This window comes from Podarcis muralis, chromosome 16 (genome assembly GCF_964188315.1).
Source record: "Podarcis muralis chromosome 16, rPodMur119.hap1.1, whole genome shotgun sequence".
Lineage (NCBI taxonomy): Eukaryota > Metazoa > Chordata > Lepidosauria > Squamata > Lacertidae > Podarcis > Podarcis muralis.
Window position 1 is genome coordinate 23,629,697 of NC_135670.1, and position 22,838 is coordinate 23,652,534.

A 22,838-nucleotide genomic window follows, 5' to 3' on the forward strand; every position below is an offset into this window, starting at 1 on the left:
CCCGTAGCCTGTCCCCGGGACAGGTGAGGTTGCTGATCCCTTATCTTCAAATCTGAAAGTTGACAGCTATGCTCTGCATCCCTTGACAAAACTACAGCTCCCAGAATTCCTTGGGGTGGGGAAGCCACGACAGTTCAAAGTGGTCTCATGTTACTTTAAACTGATGGTGAGACCAAACGGTTGACCCATCATCTTTTTAGCACCTAGTGGAGGCTCACGTCTCCAGATCTCTCCAGATCCCATTACAATATGCAGAACACCCCAGGCTTTGACGTCATGCCAGGGTTATTCTTCCCTGCCTCTCATTTTGTTTAGCATCTTAGCCTGATTAAGGGTTCCGGAAAACTTCTAAGACATGCTCACTATTTTGTGACATTTGAGCCGCTCCTAATAAAGGCATTGGCCCTACAGCAGAGCTTGGGATTTTATTCCCCCGCACCCCGCATGGACCACTATGGTGAGAGCTGCTTTTTGTCATCCCAACGATAAACACCGGTAAGAACATAAAGGAGCCTGCTGGATGAAGTCAATGGCCCATCTAGTCCAGCATCTTGTTCTCACAGAGGCCGGGGGGGGGGGGCACCAATAAGCCGGACCCGGGGACGAGAGCCCTTTCTTGCAGCAACAGATATTCAGAAGACTTGCTGCCTCCAACCGTGGAGGCAGAGCGCAGCCATCATGGCTCATCAAGTTGGTGGCAATCAATGCCTCCTGTGGCAGAGAGTTCCGTAGTTTAACAGTCCCAAATCTTCCAACGTTCAGCTTCATTGGATGTGCATCGGTTCCAGGGACAGGAGAGAGGGAGAAAATTGCTTTCCCCTCTCCACTTTCTCCATGCCATGCATGATTTTACAAAGTTCTATCTTGTTGCCGCTTACTCACCTTTTCTCTTAAGCCAAAAAGTCCCATACACTGCCACCTTTCCTTGTGAGGGAGTTGCTCCACCCCCTTGATCCTTTGGGCTGCTTTTTCTGAATCTTTTCCACATCTACAATATCCTTTTTGAGGTGAGGCAACCAGAACTGTAAACAGGTTCTTGGTGGGGAGGACCAATAGACAAGCTTCTGGGCACAGAGTTGGTCCCTGTCGAAAATCTGGGGTGGAAGGAGATGTTCTTGGGAGTCCAGCTCCTATCAGCCCAAGCCAGCATGGCTATTGGATAAGGATGATGTTGTTCCATAAATTATGGAGGGCTGCCTTGTAAATAAACCCTCCACAGAAACCAGATTTAAGGAATTCTGAGTGAAGGGCCTTCTGTCATCTATTGACAAGCCCTCGTAGGCTTCCTGACTTTCCTGAACTCTCTCGCTCATTCAAAGAGCGCTGCCTCGATAGAGCATCCTCTGTGCTCCTTTGAGACCCAGAGTCATAATATTTGTCCACCTCAGAAATAACCCAGCAGCAAAATGAATGGCGCTGTTATTCCCAAGGCTATGTGCCAAACTATTAGCGAGGTGTTTTCCTGCGTCAGTGTTTCGGGAGGGTGTTTATTAAAAAGCCGAAGTGTCAACAGTAACAAAACACAGCTTCACTGTTAAGGCACGTAATATTTCACGCTTTCAAAGCAGAAACTTTCCTTAAGATCCAAAGTCAACAAAGCAGGATAAACTCACTAAACCATTTTTTTAAAAAAATGTTTTTGGTCAATTAATTGTACACTGCAGTGTTTAGAACTTGGCCAGTTTTCAAAGTGGTGAGGACGATGGTTCTCACCTTCCAGGGCTGGCGAATCCCTTTAATGCTCCCGGCTCAAGAAACATTAAGAGGTCTCAGAGTTAACAGCATGAGAGTGAATCAGAGCAATTCACCTGACAGCAACCCGCCGATCGTTTCTATAGGAGGCTATTGAATGCGCTTCACTGCACAGAGACTCGTACTCTGATGGACTGTTTCAGCAGGTGAAAAGCCAATTTAACATGGAAGTGCAGCGGTCCACAGATACTGGCTTGCCTGAGCAGCCAGACATTATGGTGGTCCTTGCCAACCCTTCTCCAGGTCCTCTGCGCTTATATCATAGGGTTTGTGGAAGCGGGGGTCCCTGCAGCCACGCAGAGCCCACAAATCTCTCGTGGGGAATTTCAGAGCTCAGCGTAACACAGAGATCTTCTCACTCCTCACCGAATCTGCTGAGCATATCTGTGAGCCTGGGAGAAAAAACTCACGTCACGCTGAACTTTGGAGTGGAAGCCAGTTATTTTCATGCACCAAAGCTCAGTGTGCTGTAAGATCTCTTCGCCCAGGTTTTCTGCATTTACAACAGCCCAGGGAAGGGGATCTCTGTGTTTCCGAGGATTCTGCTGAGCAGATCTGCCAGAGGCTCAGAGAGGCATATTTTGCAGGATGGGCAAAGAGCAAAATTGGTCTCCAACAGTCATTCCATCGGGTCACAAAAGCTGGGACTGCAGAGCTTCTAGTCCAGGCATGGCCAAACTTGGCCCTCCAGCTGTCTTGGGACTACAACTCCCATCATCCCTAGCTAACAGGACCGGTGGTCAGGGATTATGGGAATTGTAGTTCCAAAACAGCTGGAGGGCCAAGTTTGGCCATACCTGCTCTAGTCTTTCACTCCCCCTAGGATTTTTCCACATTTATGTCCTTCAATCTGGGGGACTAGTACTGTGCCAAGTGCCAAGCGATACCTGTTCCACACAGATAGGAAATTGTTCTTTTAATGTGGCAGCGCTTTGGAACTCCTTGCCTGCTGAAATCAGGCAGGCATGTTCACTGTACATTATTATTATTATTTTTTTGTGCCTACTCAAAACGTTTAGGCAAGCCTATTCAAGGTACATCAACGTTGACATGTTTTAATCTCCTTTTACTAATAATTTTATCTTAAATTGTTTTTATTGATACTTTTAATATTTCCTGCAAACTGCCTAGAAGTTTTCCCCAAACCAAACAGTGCATAAATATTATTAAATAAAATAAAATAAATTCTATGTCTCTTAAAATAAAAAATCCCTGCACTGCGGAGAGATGGACCAGATGATCTCCTTGTGGTCCTTTCTAGATTTACCGTTATGCAATTCCGTAAAAATGTTGAATGCCTAGTGCCGAGAGAGGAGGTGGGGAAAGCTTAGCTTTTCTTGAAAATGGGCTTAGTGGGGATTTCCCGGCACCACAGCTCTTGTCTGACACTCTAACCACTAGACCACATTGACTCGATTACGATGCCAACCACTGGCGGGAAAGATGGTTAGGGGAAAATCTGCAGATCTGATAAAGGAACTCTGAATGCGGCAGCTAGACTTGTGACTGGGGGCAGCCGCCGAGACCACATAACACCGGTCTTGAAAGACCTACATTGGCTCCCAGTACGTTTCCGAGCACAATTCAAAGTGCTGGTATTGACCTTTAAAGCCCTAAACGGCCTCGGCCCAGTATACCTGAAGGAGCGTCTCCACCCCCATCGTTCTACCCAGACACTGAGGTCCAGCGCCGAGGGCCTTCTGGCAGTTCCCTCATTACGAGAAGCAAAGCTACAGGGAAACAGGCAGAGGGCCTTCTCGGTAGTGGCACCCACCCTGTGGAACGCCCTCCCATCAGATGTCAAAGCGATAAACAACTACCTGACATTCAGAAGACATCTTAAGGCAGCCCTGTTCAGGGAAGTTTTTAATGTGTGATATTTTAGTGTATTTTTGGTTTCTGTGGAAGCTGCCCAGAGTGGCTGGGGAAACCCAGCCAGATGGGCGGGGTACAAATAATAAATTATTATTATTATTATTATTATTATTATTATTATTATTACTACTACTGAAGATGAGTTGTGTGCAAAGGGAGACCGAAAGCAAATGAATAAACAGTGTTCTGTTTAGGGAAACGGCATGCGAAGGAGAATCCCGTATTGACAGCTGCCAAATATTTTTAAAAGGAGGGTTGAAACAGCAAGAGGAATTTTCCCATATCCACTGAAGCAAACCGCAAATAGCCTGCAGATCTAAATCACACAACAGCCCGAAGCCTAAGCTTGCCAAGCAGGGCAGCTTGGTTAATCCACAATTGGGCATTTCAGTTCAAAGAGGACAGGAATGCTAAGCCCAAACACAGCAAACAGCCCTGAGCTGTCTTCCCTTCATTGGCTCACTTCATAAACACCTTCAGCCTGATCAGCTGTCAATTAATCAGACCATTTCTTGCCGTCCCTCAAAAGTCGGCATCCTCTTAACTAGAGAGACAATGGAGTGTGCCTTCAGGGGTGAAGTCAAACCGCTGCGGTGGAGCACCAAAGTCACATCCCTGGGATGCAAGCCTGGGCAGCGTGTATGGAGGTCCTGGGCTGCCCAGACGACAAGACCCACCTCTCAGCCTCGCTGATGTGGTCCAGCTTGGCAGAAAGGCATCCTCCAACCGTCTTAGGGACTCCACTCTGGATTTGTGCGAGGTTTATTCCTTAGGCTTAGCTTTTTCTACTCCCGAGGATATCCCACAAGGCAGGGGAGATTTAAGTCTGAAGAAGTGTGCATCCACATGAAAGCTCATACCAATAACAAACTTAGCTGGTCTCTAAGGTGCTACTGAAGGGATGCGGATAGTGCTGTGGTCTAAACTACAGAGCCTAGGGCTTGCCGATCGGAAGGTTGGTGGTTCGAATCCCTGCGATGAGGTGAGCTCTCGTTGTTCGGTCCCTGCTCCTGCCCACCTACAGTTCGAAAGCACGTTAAAGTGCAAGTAGATAAATAGGTATTGCTCTGGTGGGAAGGTAAAGGGCATTTCCGTGCGCTGCTCTGGTTTGCCAGAAGCGGCTTAGTCATGCTGGCCACATGACCCGGAAGCTGTCTGAGAACAAACACCAGCTCCCTCGGCCTACAGAGCGAGATGAGCAATGCAACCCCAGAGTTATCCACGACTGGACCTAATGGTCAGGTGTACCTTTACCTTTGAGGTGCTACTGGAAGGAATTTTTTTATTTTTGTTTAGCCAGCAGTCAAACCCCTTTCCTAGGGTGTGGCGGCTGCTGCAAGCTGACAGCTTCTAGGAGCCACAGCTGAGAGCCGTGGACAAAGTACCCCAGAAGGAGCACGATGTGTCCCCCATCAGAAGTACTACCCCTCCCCTAACATCCCAGACACCCCCCTCAAACGTAGACTGAAAACACTGAGGGCTGTGCATACATAGGAAGCTGCCTTAAAACGAGTCAGACAATTTGGGTATTCTGCTCAGGGCTGCCTACACTGACTGGCAGCAGCTCTCCAGGGTTTCGGGCAAGGAGTCCCTCCCAGCCCTACCTAGAGATGTCACCAGCGATTGTAGGATTTCTTCTATGCAAAGCAGATGCTTTGCCACTGAACCATTGGTCCATCTAGCTCAGTATTGTCTGCACTGACCGGCAGCAGCTTGCCTGGGTTTCTGACAAGGGACATTCCTTGTCCTTCCTGGTACTTCTGGGGAATGAACCTCAGTCCTTCTGTGTGCAAAGCAAACACAATAATCACTGAGCTTCGACTTTGCAGAACACAGAGAGGATGCAAGATGCAGCTCCAGCCTCAGAATTCCACTGAATGAAAAATCTCAGCTTTCCTTTCAAAGCAAACAAACAAGATTCTAGACCTCATGGTTTCAAAAATGTGCTTGAAAGCAGGCACCTGCCAAAGATGCAGTAACTGAAGGAGCTGCAGAATAAGACTGATCCTGGTCATGAAGTGTAGTAGCTTTTGTGCCTTTGCCCTTCACCATGACTATCAAAGCAGAATTAAATTCTGCAAAACAATGCCATGCAAATGTGTAACGTACCCAGGTTGCAGAATTCTGTTCTACCTAGCACAGAATTTAGACTGAAACCTCCACTTAAGCACACAATCCGGAAACCCAGTGGACAGAGCAGCTTTCCCCAACCTGGTGCCCTCCAGATGTTTTAGACCATAGCTCCCATCAGCCCCAGCTAGCATGACTAGTGGTGACTGGTGATAGAAGCTGACGGTGCAAAACATATGGAGGGCCCAAGTTGGAGGAGGAAACTTCTGGCTCGGTGTTAGAAAACCCAGATGCATAAGCTAGGTGCCAAATGGCATATTAACTCTCAGTTATAGTCGCCACTACGGAATGTCTTTTCACCTTCCAGTGCAACAGTTCAATGATCTACATTGTTTGGCTATAGCTTGCTCTTACAACAAGTCACTTGCAGGAAGGAGAAACACACAGAATGGAAATGGACAAGGCATTAACGAGGGACTAAGACAGAGGTTTTTAAACTGTGGTTGCCAACCCTGGCGCCCAGAAATCTCAACATATTCGCAACTGGACCTGCACCAATAGCAAAAATTGCCTGGGGAATTTCAAACGCTATGGTGGCTCAGTTCTGTTACTGCTGTAATGCTGGAAATTTCTTAACCAGGTTGGATGCTGTTCATTTATTAACTTGGATTCCCCGCCCCCAGAAGAGGGTTATATTTGTGTTGTGGCTGTTTGTTACCCGCTGGGATAGAAATATTTTAAAATAACGACATAAACAAACATTTACATGACTCAGTAAATATGCTGATGCAATTGCTAGCCAGCCCTCCAGAATTACAGCCAGGAGAAGGGTTCAGTCTGTAAAAGGAGACACATTTTAAATAAATAAAGAGGATGCCAGCAGGACAGAAGAGACTCACCAGCTCATCCAGGTTCTTGAGGTCACACAAAGTTATCCTCTGGCTTCTGCTCGGGTAAACAGGAGACTTGGGCCCCAGGACTTCGCTCGCCTCCTCCGTCTCCAGCTCGCCATAGGCCACCTGGTCTCTCATCTCCTCTTCGATCTCCTCCTCCATTTGGATGAGCATGGGAGCCAGCATCCCGAACTTGGAGCCCTTCCTGGCCACCTCCAGGAGACAAAGGACAAAGTTCTTCTCGTTCTTCTTCAGCACCAAGTCATTGGTCTCAAACATCACGACATCCTGAATGCCCAGCTCCTGGCGGCACCACTGGATGAAGTTGGAGATGTTGTCCCTGGCGATGAAGGAGCCCGGCATGACGTTCTTGGCCTGGAAGACCACCTCCTTCTGCGGGATCCTCATGCGAGACGCCGCCTCCGGGTGCAGCTGCTGGAACTCCAACGCAATGCGGTTGACGTTGTTGGCGTGCTGGCAGAGGTCGTAGCCGGTTTCCAGGACATCCATGAAGTTCTCCACTTGGACGTCGAGGTCATAGAGGGTGTTGAGCCACTCGGCCAGGTCCTCCTTCATGGCGTAGAGATACTCCTCGCTGGAGCGGAAGGGGCGGATGCTCTTGGAAGCCGCCGATTGGATGTTGCTCTGGTCAGCCATCTTGCATATTCCCACAGCTCATCACTGGCAGGGGAGAAAATCAGGAGATACCACAATTTACAACACACACAGAGAGAAACTGACCCTTGACAGCAGGGGCAGGGCCTTAAATCACCCACTTTACATTCACAGAATTGCACAGCTAGAAGGGAGCATGAGAGTCAACCCGCTGCAAGGCAGGAACAAGTGTTTCCTTGTGGGGAAACCTGTAAGCAAGACCTGAGTGCAACACCATTCTCTCCCTGCTTGCGGTTTTTGAGCACAATTCAAAGTGTTGGTGCTGACCTTTAAAGCCCAGTATAACTCTGGGAGCATCTCCACCCCCATCGTTCAGCCCAGACACCCAGGTCCAGCATCAAGGGCCTTCTGGCGGTTCCCTCACTGCGAGAAGCGAAGTTACAGCGAATCAGGCAGAGGGCCTTCTCGGTGGAGACACCCGCCCTGTGGAACACCCTCCCATCAGATGTCAAGGAAATAAACAGCTATCTGACTCTTAGATGACATCTGAAGGCAGCCCTGCTTAGGGAAGATTTTAATGTTTGATGTTTTATCGTGTTTTTAATATTCTATTGGCAGCTGCCCAGAGTGGCTGGGGAAACCCAGCCAGATGGGCAGGGTATAAATAAATTGTTGTTGTTGTTGTTATTCCCAGTGGTTGTTTTTTCTGGGGGGGGGGACGCAGGCGTATGCATACCCCTAAACATTTTGTGAATCTAAGTTTGGCCTCCTTGAGGGGCAGTATTTCAATATGAGTAGGAAAATGAGAGTACCCCTAAACATTTTTTTTTGGAAAAAAAGCACTGGTTGTTCCCAGCCACTGATATTCAGAGGCACATTGTCTCTGACAGTGGAGCTAGAACATAGCGTAGGAACAGTGTTAGAAACTCAGATATATAAGCTAGGTGCCAAATGGCACCTTAAACCTAGGTTGCAGTCGCCACAATGGACTGTCAATTCGATAGGGGGTTGGACTAAATGACCCTCAGGGATCCCTTTCAACACTACAGTTCTATGATCTCAGCTACATTGCTTGACGGTAGCTCGCTCTTACAGCAATTCACTTTGGAGCGGCAAGAAGGAGAAACGCACACAGCGGAAATGGAAATGGTATTAACGATGGACTAAGGCAGAGGGATGCGGGTGGCGCTGTGGGTTAAACCACTGAGCCTAGGGCTTGCTGATCAGAAGGTTGGCAGTTTGAATCCCCGCGACGGGATGAGCTCCCGTTGCTCGGTCCCAGCTCCTACCAACCTAGCAGTTCAAAAACACGAAGTGCAAGTAAATAAATAGGTACCACTCTGGCGGGAAGGTAAACAGCATTTCTGTGCGCTGCTCTGGTTCGCCAGAAGCGGCTTAGTCATGCTGGCCACATGACTTGGAAACTATATGCCAGCTCCCCCGGCCAATAAAGCGAGATGAGCACCGCAACCCCAGAGTCATCCGCAACTGGACCTAAAGGTCAGGGGTCCCTTTACCTTTAAGGCAAATACAGTGGTACCTCTGGTTAAGAACTTAATTCATTCTGGAGGTCCGTTCTTAACCTGAAACAGTTCTTAACCTGAGTTACCACTTTAGCTAATGTGGCCTCCCGCTGCCACCGCATGATTTCTGTTCTCATCCTGAGGTAAAGTTCTTAACCCGAGGTACTATTTCTGGGTTAGCAGAGTCTGTAACCTGAAGCGTCTGCAACCCGAGCTACTACTGTAAATCTCAGCGTAGTTGCAGTTGGACCTGCGCCAGTAGCAAGACACACCTGGGGAATTTCTAACACTGCATAGGGACATCAGAACAGTCCTGCTGGATCAAGTCAGTGGCCCGTCTAGTCTAGCAACCTGATCTCATACTGGCCAACCAGATACCTCTTCTGGGATGTCCACAAGAAGGACCTGAGCATAACAGCCCTCTCCCCACCTGAGATTTCCAGCAACTGGCATTCAGAGGCACACTGCAAAACTCAACACACACACACAGTAGCCTTATCCTACACAGATTAGCGTAAGCCTTTAAAGCCGCCCAAATTGGTGCTGCAGCTTTTCCAAATTATTGTTATTAAATCCGTACGCCGCCCTTCGTCCGTAAGATCTCAGGGCGGTTCACAACATAAAATTACAATACAGTGGTACCTCAGGTTACGGACGCTTCAGGTTACAGACTCCGCTAACCCAGAAATAGTACCTCAGGTTAAGAACTTTGCTTCAGGATGAGAACAGAAATCGTGCAGCGGCAGCGGGAGGCCCCATTAGCAAAAGTGGTTGGTAAACATAAAGGGACCCCTGACCATTAGGTCCAGTCGTGGCCGATTCTGGGGTTGCGGCGCTCATCTTGCTTTATTGGCCGAGGGAGCCGGCGTACAGCTTCCGGGTCATGTGGCCAGCATGACTAAGCTGCTTCTGGCAAACCAGAGCAGCGCACGGAAACGCTGTTTCCCTTCCCGCCAGAGCAGTACCTACGTATTTATCTACTTGCACTTTGACGTGCTTCCGAACTGCTAGGTTGGCAAGAACAGGGACCAAGCAACGGGAGCTCACCCCGTCATGGGGATTCGAACCACCGACCTTCTGATCAGCAAGTCCTAGGCTCTGTGGTTTAATCCACAGCGCCACCCGTGTCCCTAGCAAAAGTGGTACCTCAGGTTAAGAACAGTTTCAGGTTAAGAACGGACCTCCGGAACGAATTAAGTACTTAACCCAAGGTACCATTGTATATTAAAAAAAAATAAAAATAAAAAAGGACAAAAACCAATAATTCCCCCTACAAACAACACATTTCAAAGGGCATTGGATCTTCCGTCCGCCCAAGGCCTGGCTGAAGCGGAACCTTTCCATCTGGCGGCTAAAGATGTATAATGAAGGCACCAGTTGAAGCTCCCTGGGTAGAGCATTCCACAAATGGGGAGCCACTGCACAGCTTCAAGTATTGTGGTCCGCAATTTGGTTGAAAACCTCTCAACTGAGTTGTTGGGGGGGGTCAGTCTGCACAAATAGGAATTGGGGGTCAGGGGGGGTTTCCATGGAGGCCCTGAAGGGGTTGTTGCTGGTTCAGGTGCCAACCAACCAACCGGGCACTGAGCCACCTCCTCGCTCAGTGCTTTTCAGGTGCCTAAACAAACTTCTTTCTGGCTCAAGTCCCTTTGCTGGTAAGGATGACTCATCCCACGTATTCAGGGGCAAAGTTCCCATTCAGAGCCTGTGAACTTCAGGGAGGGAGAGGGAGGCAGGGAATCTCTTTGTACTCATCTTCTCTCTCACTCTCTTATTATTCACAGTGGCCTAATCCTGTGGGGGGTGGGGAGTCACAGTACAGAACCTGACCCACCCATTAAGTGGGTTTCTGTTTGAGAAGCAACCCAAGAGTTTAGTTTTCTGCCGTTAGAGCAAAAAAATGGGTGCATCAGAGTATATGCAAAGTGCCCTTCCACAAACAGCTCCCAGGCATTTGGCAGAGGGAGGGTACCGTTGGCAGGTGTGCTTGAAATTTAACAAGGTTGCAGTTGGTAAAGAGGGATGTCTAGTTGCCATTTGGGGGGGCAAGACTGTGGCTCTAAAGGACTGGCTGTGATTGATTCTCAGTTAAACATCTGGCTAGTTCAGATGACAACCTTGCGCTAGGTTAAGAGCTTTGAGAACTTAAAGAAGAAAAGTCACTTGATCCAGGGACAGTCCACATATATATATACTGGCCTATCCTGACCTCTTTTTCTTAATGGTGAGTGTTCCTGCTCAGGCTGCTCAGAGAAAGCAATTTGGTTGCAGAAATTCATTCTGACCGAAGAGATAAAATATAACTGGTCGAATTCTACAGAATGCGGTATTAGTGTGTGAAAACAGTCCAGATCCAAAGATCCCAAGATGGGGAAGATATCAGATGCCATCCTGGCTCCCAGGTATCTTCACTTGGTTGCAAGTGGTCGAAAGCCAGGTGATTTAGCTGTGATTCCTGAATTGCAGAGGGACGCGGGTGGCGCTGTGAGTTAATCCACAGAGCCTAGGGTTTGCCGATCAGAAGGTCGGCGGTTCGAATCCCCGTGACGGGGTGAGCTCCCGTTGTTCGGCCCCATCTCCTGCCAACCTAGCAGTTCAAAAGCACACAGTGCAAGTAGATAAATAGGTACCGCTCCAGCGAGAAGGTAAACGGTGTTTCCGTGTGCTGCTCTGGTTCACCAGAAGCGGCTTAGTCATGCTGGCCACATGACCCGGAAGCTGTTTGCGGACAAACGCCGGCTCCCTCGGCCTGTAAAGCAAGATGAGCGTGAAACCCCAGAGTCGGTCACGACTGGCCCTAATAGTCAGGGGTCCCTTTACCTGAATTGCAGAGGGTTGGAATAGATGACCCTTCAAATGCTCCAATTCATAGCTGTCAACTTTTCCCTTTTCTTGCGAGGAATCCTATTCGGAATAAAGGAATTTCCCTTTAAAAAAGGGAAAAGTTGACAGCTATGTTCCAATTCTATGATTCTACTATCCATCCCCAAGTTTACATCTAGTCCCAACTCGTTCATCAGTGGTTTCCCTCCACGGGATGCAGCTGGGATGCCTTCAACTTGGAAGGGCAGCCATGCAGCTGTTGTCAACCTGGTGGCTTCCAGATATGGTTGGACTACAACTCCCATCAGTCTCAGCCAGCCAGCTGATGGGAAGTGTAGTCCGACAGATTCTGCAGGGTGCCAAGTTGAAAAGGCCGCTGCTGGGGAGCTTGCAATGCAGAAAGAAAGGCACTGTTTTGGCATTGCGAGACGGTGTGGCACAGTGGTTAGAGCGCTGGGCTAGGGGGACCTGGAAGACCCAGGTTCGAATCCCCACTCGGCCACGTCTAGCTCAGCGAGGGTGACCTTGGGCCAGTCACCACCTCTCAAGCTAACCTACACTGCAGGGTTGTTGTGAAGATGAAATGGGGAGAAGTTTGTGCGCCACCTTGCGCTCCTTAAACAGAAAGTGGGATAAAAGTGCAATCAATCAATCATGTTATTATTTATACCCTGGCTAGTAAATCAGGTTCAACAGCACTCAGGGATCTGGGTTCAGATCACCACCTGAACCCCATGGCCTCTCTCTCAACCAATCGTTGAGAGGATAAAATGGGGAGAAGCCTCTGAGGTCTTTGGGGAAAAGAACAAAGGCCCCACCCGCGATATAACATTTAAAACAATGTCATATCGCTTTAAACAGCCATGGCTTCCCCTCCCCCAAAGTATCCTGGGAAGTGTTGTTCCTTGAGGGTTCTGAGAGTCAGGAGAGACCCACTCTCAGAGCTACAATTCCCAGAGTTCCATGGGAAGGATTCCCAGCATTCTTTGGGGGAAGCCGTGACTATTTAAAGTCGTATGATACTGCCTGAGATGTACAGAGCACAGGTGGGGCCAAACTTACAACGGAAATAAGGCTGTAAGAAGTAGCTGCTGGAATAGCTCAAGGTCCACTTGGCCCAGCCTCCTGCTTCCGACAGTGGCTAGCCGGATGCCTCTGGGAGCCCAGGTCTTCCCTGCAACAAAGCTGGCGTGCAGATAAATGGTTCGCTGGGGTTGGAAGTCTTAACTGCAATAGCTGGAAGTGATCAATAGACTTGTCCTCCATCAGTTTGCCCAACCCCTTGCTCGAGCTCCCTGTGCTACTGGCCATGACCACATACGTGTTAGATTTATTACCGTATTTACTCATATTTAATGCCCACCTTGGGGGGGGGGGGGAATTTAAGTTGCACATTAGATTCAATGGCACATTAACATTCTCGGTAGTGGCACCCGCCCTGTGGAACACCCTCCCTCCAGATGTCAAAGAGGAAAACAACTACCAGACTTTTAGAAGACATCTGAAGGCAGCGCTGCTTAGGGAAGCTTTTAATGTTTAATAGGTTATTGTATTTTAATATTCTGTTGGAAGCTGCCCAGAGTGGCTGGGGAAACCCAGCCAGATAGGTGGGCATAAAGAATAAATTATTATTATTATTATTAGCCAGCAAATACTTTTTTTTCCCAAGGTTCTGAAAATCAATGTGCGCATTAAGATTTGATGGCACGTTAGACTCGTGTAAATACGGTATCTATCAGTGATGTAGCCTAAAGGAGAACCCAGACATTGGCCCTGAAGGTAAGGAAGACAAGGACAGGGGTAGAGCATCTGTCTTGCGTGGGGAAGGTCCCAGGTTCATTCTCCAGGTGGGGCTTGGGAATGCCTCTTGCCTGAAAGCCTGGACAGTCGCTGCCAAACATTGTAGACAATACTGAGCTAGACAGACCAAAGGACTGACTTGGCATCATTATTTATTACCCTTATCTTACAAGGATCTCAATGTGGTGAACATGGTTTTCCTCCTCCCCATTTCATTCTTACAACAACCCTGTGAGGTAGGTTAGGCGAAGAGATGGTGTGACTGGTCCAAGGTCACCCAGCGAGCTTCGTGGCTGAGTGGATTCGAACCCTGGTCTTCCAGGTCCTAGTTCGACACTCTAACCATTATATCACACCGGTGTAATAAACATCACTGTGTCCCTAGAGTAACTGTGATTAGATACCTTTACTGCCCTCTAAGACAGTCAGGTGGGTAACAGACCTATATGCTGAAAACTTGGACTGCTCCAATTATAAAAGCAGAAGTCAGACCGAGATCAAAACAGGTGTGTTCCATTTCCCGCAACCATTTCTCTCTCTGCTGCAGCTTGGAACTTAAGAGGAGGAGGAGCACAGATAGATAAACTGGGGGGATAGGGCACTTTCACCCTAAAAATCAGAGCCACGTTCTAACACCTTTTGAATGAAACTGGTTAGAACGTTAAAGGCTGCCTTGTACAGACAGCTGGCCCATCCAGTTCAGTATTGTCTGTACCCCCTCAAAACAAGATAAATGCTAGTCCTTGTTATTAAGACGCTAGTCCTCATGATTGTAAAAGCGGAGCTGAATTAAATAGGAAGCTGCCAGTCAGGCCACTGGTCCACATAGCTCAGTATTATCTACACTGACTGACAGCAGCTCTCCTGGGTTTCTGGTATCGAACCTCTTCCAGCCCTACCAGGAGATGCCATTGGGGATTAAACCAGGGACCTTCTGGCTGCAAGGCAGATAGGTGCTCTAACCACTGAGCTACCCATCTCTTGCCCCTATCACGACTTAATTGAGTGGGTGGGCAGGTGCGATGACCCTGCAGCACTTGAGAGACGCAATGACTAAGTATTAAGTTCTCAAACCTGTCATATGAGAAGGAAAGACAATACCACTGGGGGGAAGAGTCCGAGATGGAACCTGAGGACTCATGATAAGGCGAGAACAAATTAGATACAATTGGGGGTGGGAGGAATTTTGTGAGTGTGTGTGTGATCACACTCACACAGCTTAGCCATTTGGGTTGAGACACACAATTTCATATTTCATTCATCAAGCGCTGGATGAGCCACCCCAGACAAACCTTGAATACCCATCTCCTCAACCCCCCATGCCACGCTTCTGGGGGTTCACACGTGCAAGCTTAGCAGTCAAGCATCCATGGAGGGCTTGAGCACGTGAATGGGACACCATCCGAGGCAAACCTCTACACCCCTCCCACCCACGCGACGCTTTCCAGCGGAACCTGTTCACGGGTTCGGGGGCTTCCACACGGATCGCGACGGCTCAGCGCAGGGCAACCGAATGCGCCGAGCCCTCGAGGAAAAAAAAGCCGCGTTCGAGGCAGAGAGAAGAAAGTCTGACCGGCGAGGGTGACCGCCGCCGCCCCACCCCCATCCTGTTCACACATGCAAGTCATCACTTGATACGGCAGCCTTCCACCGCGCGGCCCGCACGTCTGAACCTGGCCCAGCCATCCTAATCCGTGCAGATGCCGCCCGCGCGTTCAACAGCTAGCCCCCACCCCACCCCAACCCCGCAAAGAAACCATATCCTATCATATAAACTCACCCGGATCACCATGACTGACCGGAGTCTTGCTTCTCTCCCCGGATCTGGGCGGGATGGGGAAGACACTCCCCGCGCGGATACACAAACCCAACGTGGACTTTTTTTTTCCCCGGGGAGGGAAAGAGAAGGAAGGGCGTCGTTCACCCCTCCCCGTCCTTCAAACAACACCAGCCACGCGTCATCGCACCCGGGTTTTCTCGTTTCCCTTTCCCACGTGCGCCTTTCCCTCGCCGGGAACTTTTTCCCCCGTTTTTGCGCGCGCGGCAAAGGAGAGCCAAGGGCGCGCGGAGAGAATTCAAAGACCCCTCGGGGGGCGAAGAGAAGAGAGGGAAGCAGCAGCCTCGGCGACCTGTCTCCAGAGGGGAGAGACAAGCAATCGAGGCTCGGTTGGGATGGGGGTGGGGGTCGTCGTCTCGCTTTCTCCGGCCCCCCTCGAGGAAGCGGGAACCTCTCCAAGGCGCAGCGCGCCGTCGGTGGAGGGAAAAGAGCCGCGCAGCAGCAACAGCAAAGCCGGGAGGAGGAGGAGGAGGAGGTGGAGGCGCCGCCTGCCGCAGGATCCGATCCGAGCCTGCTAATCGCTTGCTGGGAATTAAGCGGCTCAAAGAGGCAAAGGAAGAGGTGGAGCCGCTGGCCCGGCCGGGAGGAAGCTGGAGAGAGGAGCGCGCCTGGGCGCGGCGGGGTTGGGTAGGTGCGCCCTGGCTGGCTACCCGCCTCCGGGGCTCAGTGCCTCCATGACCCCTCCAGCGGCGATGGGAGAGATGGGGGGGGGGGGGTCTGGAGCAGCCCCGGCTGGCCTGCTCCTGCTCCTTCTCCGCCGCCTCCTTCCCGTTGCCGGCGCCTTGATCTCATCCGGATCAGGGACGAAACACGCCCATCCTTCGCTACTGCTGTTCCTCGTCGGGTCACTGCTTCATTTCTCCAGGGAGAGAGAGGGGAGAGGAGAGGTGCCGGGGATTGCCAAGCGCGCGTGACGCAAAGGGCCTGCCCACGCGCAGGCTGAGCTCCGCGTGGCGGGGGCGGAGGGAGGCGCTCTGCACATGCTTACGAGGCGCTCGCTCTTTCCGAAGGACCCGGCTACTGGATCAAGGCCACAAGAGCCCATCTAGAGTGGCCAACCAGATGCGTTAATGAGAACCACTCAAAGCAGGATCGGGGCACAAGAGCGCTCTCCCCTCCTGCTGTTTCCAGGGGGTGGAAGCGTCGCTGCCTCGAGGGCTTCCGAGATACCCTGGGGTGAAGTCCCGCTTCACCTTCTTGGGAGTCCCTCTCTTAGGTTCTTGGGTTTTTTGGGGGGGACAAGGGGGAAGAAGAATAATTTCCTCCACCACCAGCCCCAAATTCTATAGTAAGAGAAATTGGGGCCCAAGGCTACTGGGGAAATGGTGAGTCTCTAACCATAGAGCTCAGGCATTTAGGAGCAGGCTGGCTCTGCCCATAGGGAGGAAAAGCACTCTGTGCAAGCTCAGAAGCCCTTGCTGAGAGTTGAAGGTATGGTATCCTGGTTTGGATCTGCAGTTGGGGAGGGTGCCGTAAATTTCCGGGGGGGGGGGTGTAAATAGAACCTGCTTTCCCAACATTGCACTTTGAATTTCTAGAACAGAAGATTCACAAAGGGGAAGAGGTTGAGGGAAGAGCACTCTGCACATGCCCAGTGGTTATGGCATTATCATTACTTCTTTTAAATACAGCCGGGCATTGGAGTTCTTATCTGATCTTTATGCATTTCCTTGTTTTGTTTTACTGGGTAAGTCACTTTGAAGCCACCAACTTAGATGGCTTTGAAAGAGGATTAGGCAGATTGATGGGCAGGAAGGCTATCAATGGCGGGTATGCAGGACGGCTGTGCTCTGCCTCCACAGTCAGAGTCAGTAATCCTTCTGAGCTGGAAACTGCAGGAGGAGAGAGGACTCTTGCACTTGCAGGTTTCCCACAGGCATCTGTCGGATCACTGTGAGAACAGGACACTGGACTAGATAGGCCATTGGCCTGATCCAGCAAAGCTATCCTTGAGTGCAAAAATGCAACTGATAAATCATCTTCATTGATGCAGCCAACTCCTGGTTTAAATGAGAGGATTGCAATTTCTGCTTTTATGGCTTAAATCAGCCTTGCCAACCTGGTGCCCTCCAAATGCTTCAGAGACAGGCTCCCATCACCTCCCAGCTGTACTGGAGGCCCCCAGAAATGAGGGATCCTGATTTAAGTGTTCTCCACTGCAGCAACCTAGCATTGCAGATGGTCCTCCCAGCTGAGGCCTGGTTCAATGGCGCAAGTCTGCAGAGCTCTGTGCCGGGTTCTCTGTTCCTCTTTGAATCAGGAAGGGGGCGGAGGGCTCTTGTGCTTCCCAATTGCTATGGGAACTCCCTGGGGTTTTTTCCCCTCGCCCTCTGAGAAACACACAGGCGGAAGAAAGAGAAACAAGGGTTGCTAAGCGGGGTGGGGGTGGCGGGGATAAGAAAAACATACATCCTCTTTTATTTTCTGCTTGGAATTTGGAAAAGACCCAAATAGGCCTCGAAAGCCACTGCGCCGGGTGTTAAAGAGACAGCAACCTTTTATTTCACTGCCAACGGCCTGGTTGACATGTGTAAAGGGTGCCCTGCATTCTTCTTGGAGGGGATGCCTGTAGCTCTGTGGTTTGAGCATCTGTTTTGCATGCAGAAGGTCACAGGTTCAATCCCCGGAGCCTCTTGGGAGGTCTGGGAAAGACTCAGGCATCCTGCCGAAATCAGTCCCATGTTCCGAATCCTGAGGACTAAAGTCTTCCTTTATTTTTAAGGGAAGGGTCCTAGCTTGATGGTAGAACATCTGCTCGGAGTGGAGAAGGGCCCAGTTTCAATTCCCAGCATCTCTAGGTGCAGCGGGGGGGGGGGGGGGACAATCCAGGCAAACAATATAGAGGCAGGTGGACCAAGGATCTGAGTCATTATATTGAAGCGTCCTATGTTTCTGCTCCCCTTCATGGATCACTGCCTTGCCGTGGCGAAGGGGCTTGAAGAACTCAGAGAAGCTATGAGCTATGCCGAGCAGGGCACCCAAGATGGACAGGTCATAGTGGAGAGTTTTGACCAAACGTGATCCACCTGGAGCAGGAACTGGCAAGCCACTCCAGTATCCCTGCCAAGAAAACTCCATGGACAAAGACAACAGGCATATAAAAGTTATGATGCTGGAAGATGAGCCCCTCGGGTTGGAAGGCATCCAACATGCTACTGAGGAAGAGTGGAGGACAAGTACAAGTAGATTCAGAGCTGATGAAGCAGCTGGGCCAAAGCCGAAAGGGCGCTCAGTTGCGGATATGCCTGGAAGTGAAAGGAAAGTCCAATGCTGTAAAGAAAAATATTGCATAGGAACCTGGAATGTAAGAACCATGAACCTGGGTAAGTTGGATGTGGTCAAAAATGAGATGGCAAGAATAAATATTGACATCCTGGGCATCAGTGAACTAAAATGGACGGGAAATTCAGTTTGGATGACCATCATATCTACTACTGTGGGCAAGAAACCCGTAAAAGAAATGGAGTGGCCCTCATAGTCAACAAAAGAGTGGCTGAAGCTGTACTGGGATGCAATCTCAAAACAACAAAATGTTTCTGCTGAATCAGCCCATATTCTGAATTCCGAGGACTAGAATCTTACTTTAAGGATCATAGCTCAGTGGTAGAACATATGCTTGGCTTGCAGAAGGTCCCAGGTTCAATCCCATGTAGGTCTGAGAAGCCCTTGCTTGAAACCCTGGAGAGCCTCTGCCAATGAGTGCAGGCAGTGCGGAGCTAGGTGGACCAACGGCCAGACTCAGTGTCCGGCAGCCTCCTCTGCTCCTATTTATTTATTTCTAATAAAAGTATTTATAGATCACCCTTTTAGAAAACAGCAGGGCGGCAGGAGAACATTTTTTTTAAAAAAAAAACATTAAGAGCAGTACAGAACAATCATTAAAATGACTGGCTGTTCAAGGAGGTTTTTAAACGCAGAGAGACCTTTCGGAATAAAGAAAACTTCTTGCTTTTCTTTTTTCGGTTGGGTTTCTGCATTTATCTTCCTGGCAGGCAGATATTCAGCAGGTGGGGAGGATTTCCTTTTATTTATTTATTTTTTTACTTTGATTTTTCAGATAGGTTTGGGTTTTTTTGTTTTTTAAAAAACTTTCTATTCAAAATTAAAACAAAACATATTATCCAGAAATATATCATCCTTATTTCCCCTCCCCCATTTTTCCTCCCTCCCCCCACAGAACCCACCCACCCCCACCACCCGACTTCCAGTCTTTGATTTCTCTAAAAATGCTGTTTTCTGCATGTTACACAGTTGTATAGACCCTCAAACTATTTAGCTGATTATTATCAATAAAAGGTTTGTGAATGTTTATTCAAAACCAGCGAGTCCAGTTCGCTTTGTTGTGTCTTCAAATACTTTGTAAAGGGTTCCCATTCATCTTTAAAGTCACAGTTATCCTCCTTTTAATATTGTCGTTTGCGGTTGCTGTTAGCTTACATTTGATCATTGTTATAATGGATTGCTTTGAAGTCATTTCCACACCAGGGAAAGTAATTTTAAGGCCCCCAATTTCCACCCCTTTTATTTTGCTCGACCTGTTCCATATTTTGCCCAACCAAAAGTGGCAACTCTACCTGAAGCATCTCTGCTGGAAGAGTCTTCCACAGCATGGAACTGGTTACCGCAGTGTGCCGGATTCCTGGATGAGGCCTGTAAGCATCTCTTAACATGGGGAGGCCAACTAACTGTGCTTCTCCAGAGAATCTCAGTGATGGAGCTGTGACATGAGGTCTCCGGCGGTCCTTAAGGTATCCTGGACCCAAGTTGTTCAGGGCTTTGTGTAGCAACACAACATCTTTGAATCTGGCAGGGTAAGAGATGAGCAACACGTTGCCTTTTCACTGCTCATTAAAAGCTGATTTAGGTTAGGGGAAGTCCATAGTTGCTGAAGCAACACACTCACAGGACCCAAGAATGTCACACACAATGCCAGGGGGCTCGCTCACCCGCCAACATAAACTGTGCCACCACCATCTGCCAACGATGCCCTTCTGGATTTCTCACACAGGCAAAGAAACCCGACTCTATGCTAAAGAATAAATGCTGCCGTCGTAATGCCGTTGTACAAATTTATGGCACGGCCACATTTTGCCTGCAGACCTCACAACATAAAAATGCAATGTAAAATTACAAAATATATGAACAAAAAAAGCACAAACCCATAACCCTCCTCCAGGGGGAAGAGTTGGAAAAGGTTCAGACAGGGGCAACCCAAACAATCAAGGGAATGGAGAAACTCCTCCGAGGAAAGGTTGCAGCGTTTAGGATTTTTTAGTTTGGAGAAAAGTTTAATAATAATAATAATAATTTATTATTTATACCCCGCCCATCTGGCTGGGTTTCCCCAACCACTCTGGACAGCAACCAACAATATTGCAAAGCCGACAAAACATCAATCATTTAAAAACTTCCCTGAACTGCCTTCAGATGTCTTCTAAAATCAGATACAGTGGCACCTTGGGTTAAGTACTTAATTTTTTCCGGAGGTCCGTTCTTAACCTAAAACTCTTCTTAACCTGAAGCACCACTTTAGCTAATGGGGCCTCCTGCTGCTGCCGTGCCGCCAGAGCACGATTTCTGTTCTCATCCTGAAGCAAAGTTCTTAACCCGAGGTACTATTTCTGGGTTAGCGGAGTCTGTAACATGAAGCGTATGTAACCTGAAGTTACATACTGTAACCCGAGGTACCACTGTAGTTGTTTATTTGCTTGACATCTGAACGGGAGGGCATTCCACAGGGTGGGTGCCACCATCGAGAAGGCCCTCTGCCTGGTTCCCTATAACCTCGCCTCTGGCAGTGCTGGACCTCAGTGGGGTCCAGTGGGGCTGAACGATGGGGGTGGAGACGCACCTTCAGGTATACTGGGCCGAGGCTGTGCCACATTTGCACCAGCTGCTGCTGCTGCTGAGTACACAGGTCTAGTATCACAAGGTGTGTTGGATACTGAAGGTCAGAGATGGGTGGTGGTGTCAATTCAGCACGCTTGCCATCTGGGGTAAAGAAAATGTGCAAATAAAGGACATCCCCCAGCTAGGTGGAGAGAGGACCTTGACCTTTCTGGTTATTGATCAGACAGGAGAGATTAAGGGTATGGCCTGGGGCAGTGGGCATGAGTTGGCTTTCTCTGGAAAGGAAACAACAAGAAGAAGAGTTTGGATTTGATATCCCGCCTTTCACTCCCTTTAAGGAGTCTCAAAGCGGCTAACATTCTTTCCCTTCCTCCCCCACAACAAACACTCTGTGAGGTGAGTGGGGCTGAGAGACTTCAGAGAAGTGTGACTAGCCCAAGGTCACCCAGCAGCTGCATGAGGAGGAACGGAGATGCGAACCCGGTTCACCAGATTAGGAGTCTACCGCTCTTAACCACTGCACCACACAAGACCCTATTAGCACCCAGAGTCACAGAATTGTAGAGTTGGAAGGAACCACGGGGGTCATCTAGTTCAACCTCCTGCAATGCAGGAATCCTTTGCCCAATGTGGGGCTCAAACCCACAACCCTGAGTTTAAGAGTCTCATGCTCTACTGACTCAGCTATCCCAGCTTTCTGTTGTTGTAATAATAATAATAATAATAATAATAATAATAATAATAATAATAATAATAATAATAATGGGACGCGGGTGGCGCTGTGGGTTAAACCACAGAGCCTAGGACTTGCCGATCAGAAGGTTGGCGGCTTGAATCCCCGCGACGGGGTGAGCTGCCGTTGCTCGGTCCCTGCTCCTGCCAACCTAGCAGTTTAAAAGCACAAAGTGCAAGTAGATAAATAGGTACTGCTCCGGCGGGAAGGTAAACAGCGTTTCCGTGCACTGCTCTGGTTCGCCAGAAGCGGCTTAGTCATGCTGGCCGCATGACCCGGAAGCTGTACGCCGTCTCCCTCGGCCAGTCAAGCGAGATGAGCGCCACAACCCCAGAGTCGGTCACGACTGGACCTAATGGTCAGGGGTCCCTTTACCTAATAATAATAATAACATAATAATAATAAACACTAAAATACAATAACCTGTTAAACATTAAAAGCTTCCCTAAAGAGGGCTGCCTTCAGATGCCTTCCTAAAATGGTGCAGTTATTTATCTCCTTGACATCTGATAGGAGGACATTCTACAGGGAGGGTGCCACCACCGAGAAGGCCCTCTGCCTGATTCCCTGTAACTTGGCTTCTCGCAGCGAGGGAACCGCCAGAAGGACCTCAGCGCTGGACCTCAGTGTCTGGGCAGAACATTGTAAGAATAAAAGAGCCCTCCTGGATCCAGCCAGTGGCCCATCTAGTCCAGAGTCCTGTTCTCATGGTGGCTAACCAGATGCCTGTGGGGAAACCTGAAAGCAGGACCCCCAAGCACAATAACCCTCTCCCCTCCTGTAGCTTCCAGCAACTTTACTGCCCCTGACTATGGAGGCAGAGCACAGCCATCTTGGCTGGTAGCACCCATTGATAGCCTTCCTCTCTATGAATTTTTCAAGCCCACTTTGGGCCAAGTTAGTGTCCATCTCTGCCTCCTGTGGCAGTGAGTTCTGCAGTTCTCGCTCCCCTGAATCTTCCCACATTCAGCTTCCTTGGATGCTCCCGTGTTCCAGTGTTATGAGAGGGAGGAAAACATTCCTCTGTCCACTTCCTCCATGTCGTGCCTCAGTTTGTAAGCTACTAT

General features: G+C 49.3%; 1 protein-coding gene across 1 annotated transcript in view; it reads right to left on the bottom strand.

Moving 5' to 3' along the window:
- GAS2L1 (growth arrest specific 2 like 1) overlaps nt 1–16,178 on the bottom strand; it is a 50,379-nt gene extending 34,201 nt beyond the window's left edge. The window contains exons 1-2 of the mRNA XM_028709951.2: nt 15,132–16,178; nt 6,597–7,271 (exon numbers count right to left, since the gene is read on the bottom strand). Of these exons, the coding sequence (XP_028565784.2) occupies nt 6,597–7,247 (651 nt within the window). The 5' untranslated portion in view covers nt 7,248–7,271; nt 15,132–16,178. The remainder of the gene's footprint in view (nt 1–6,596; nt 7,272–15,131) is intronic.
- Nucleotides 16,179–22,838: the final 6,660 nt, after the last annotated feature.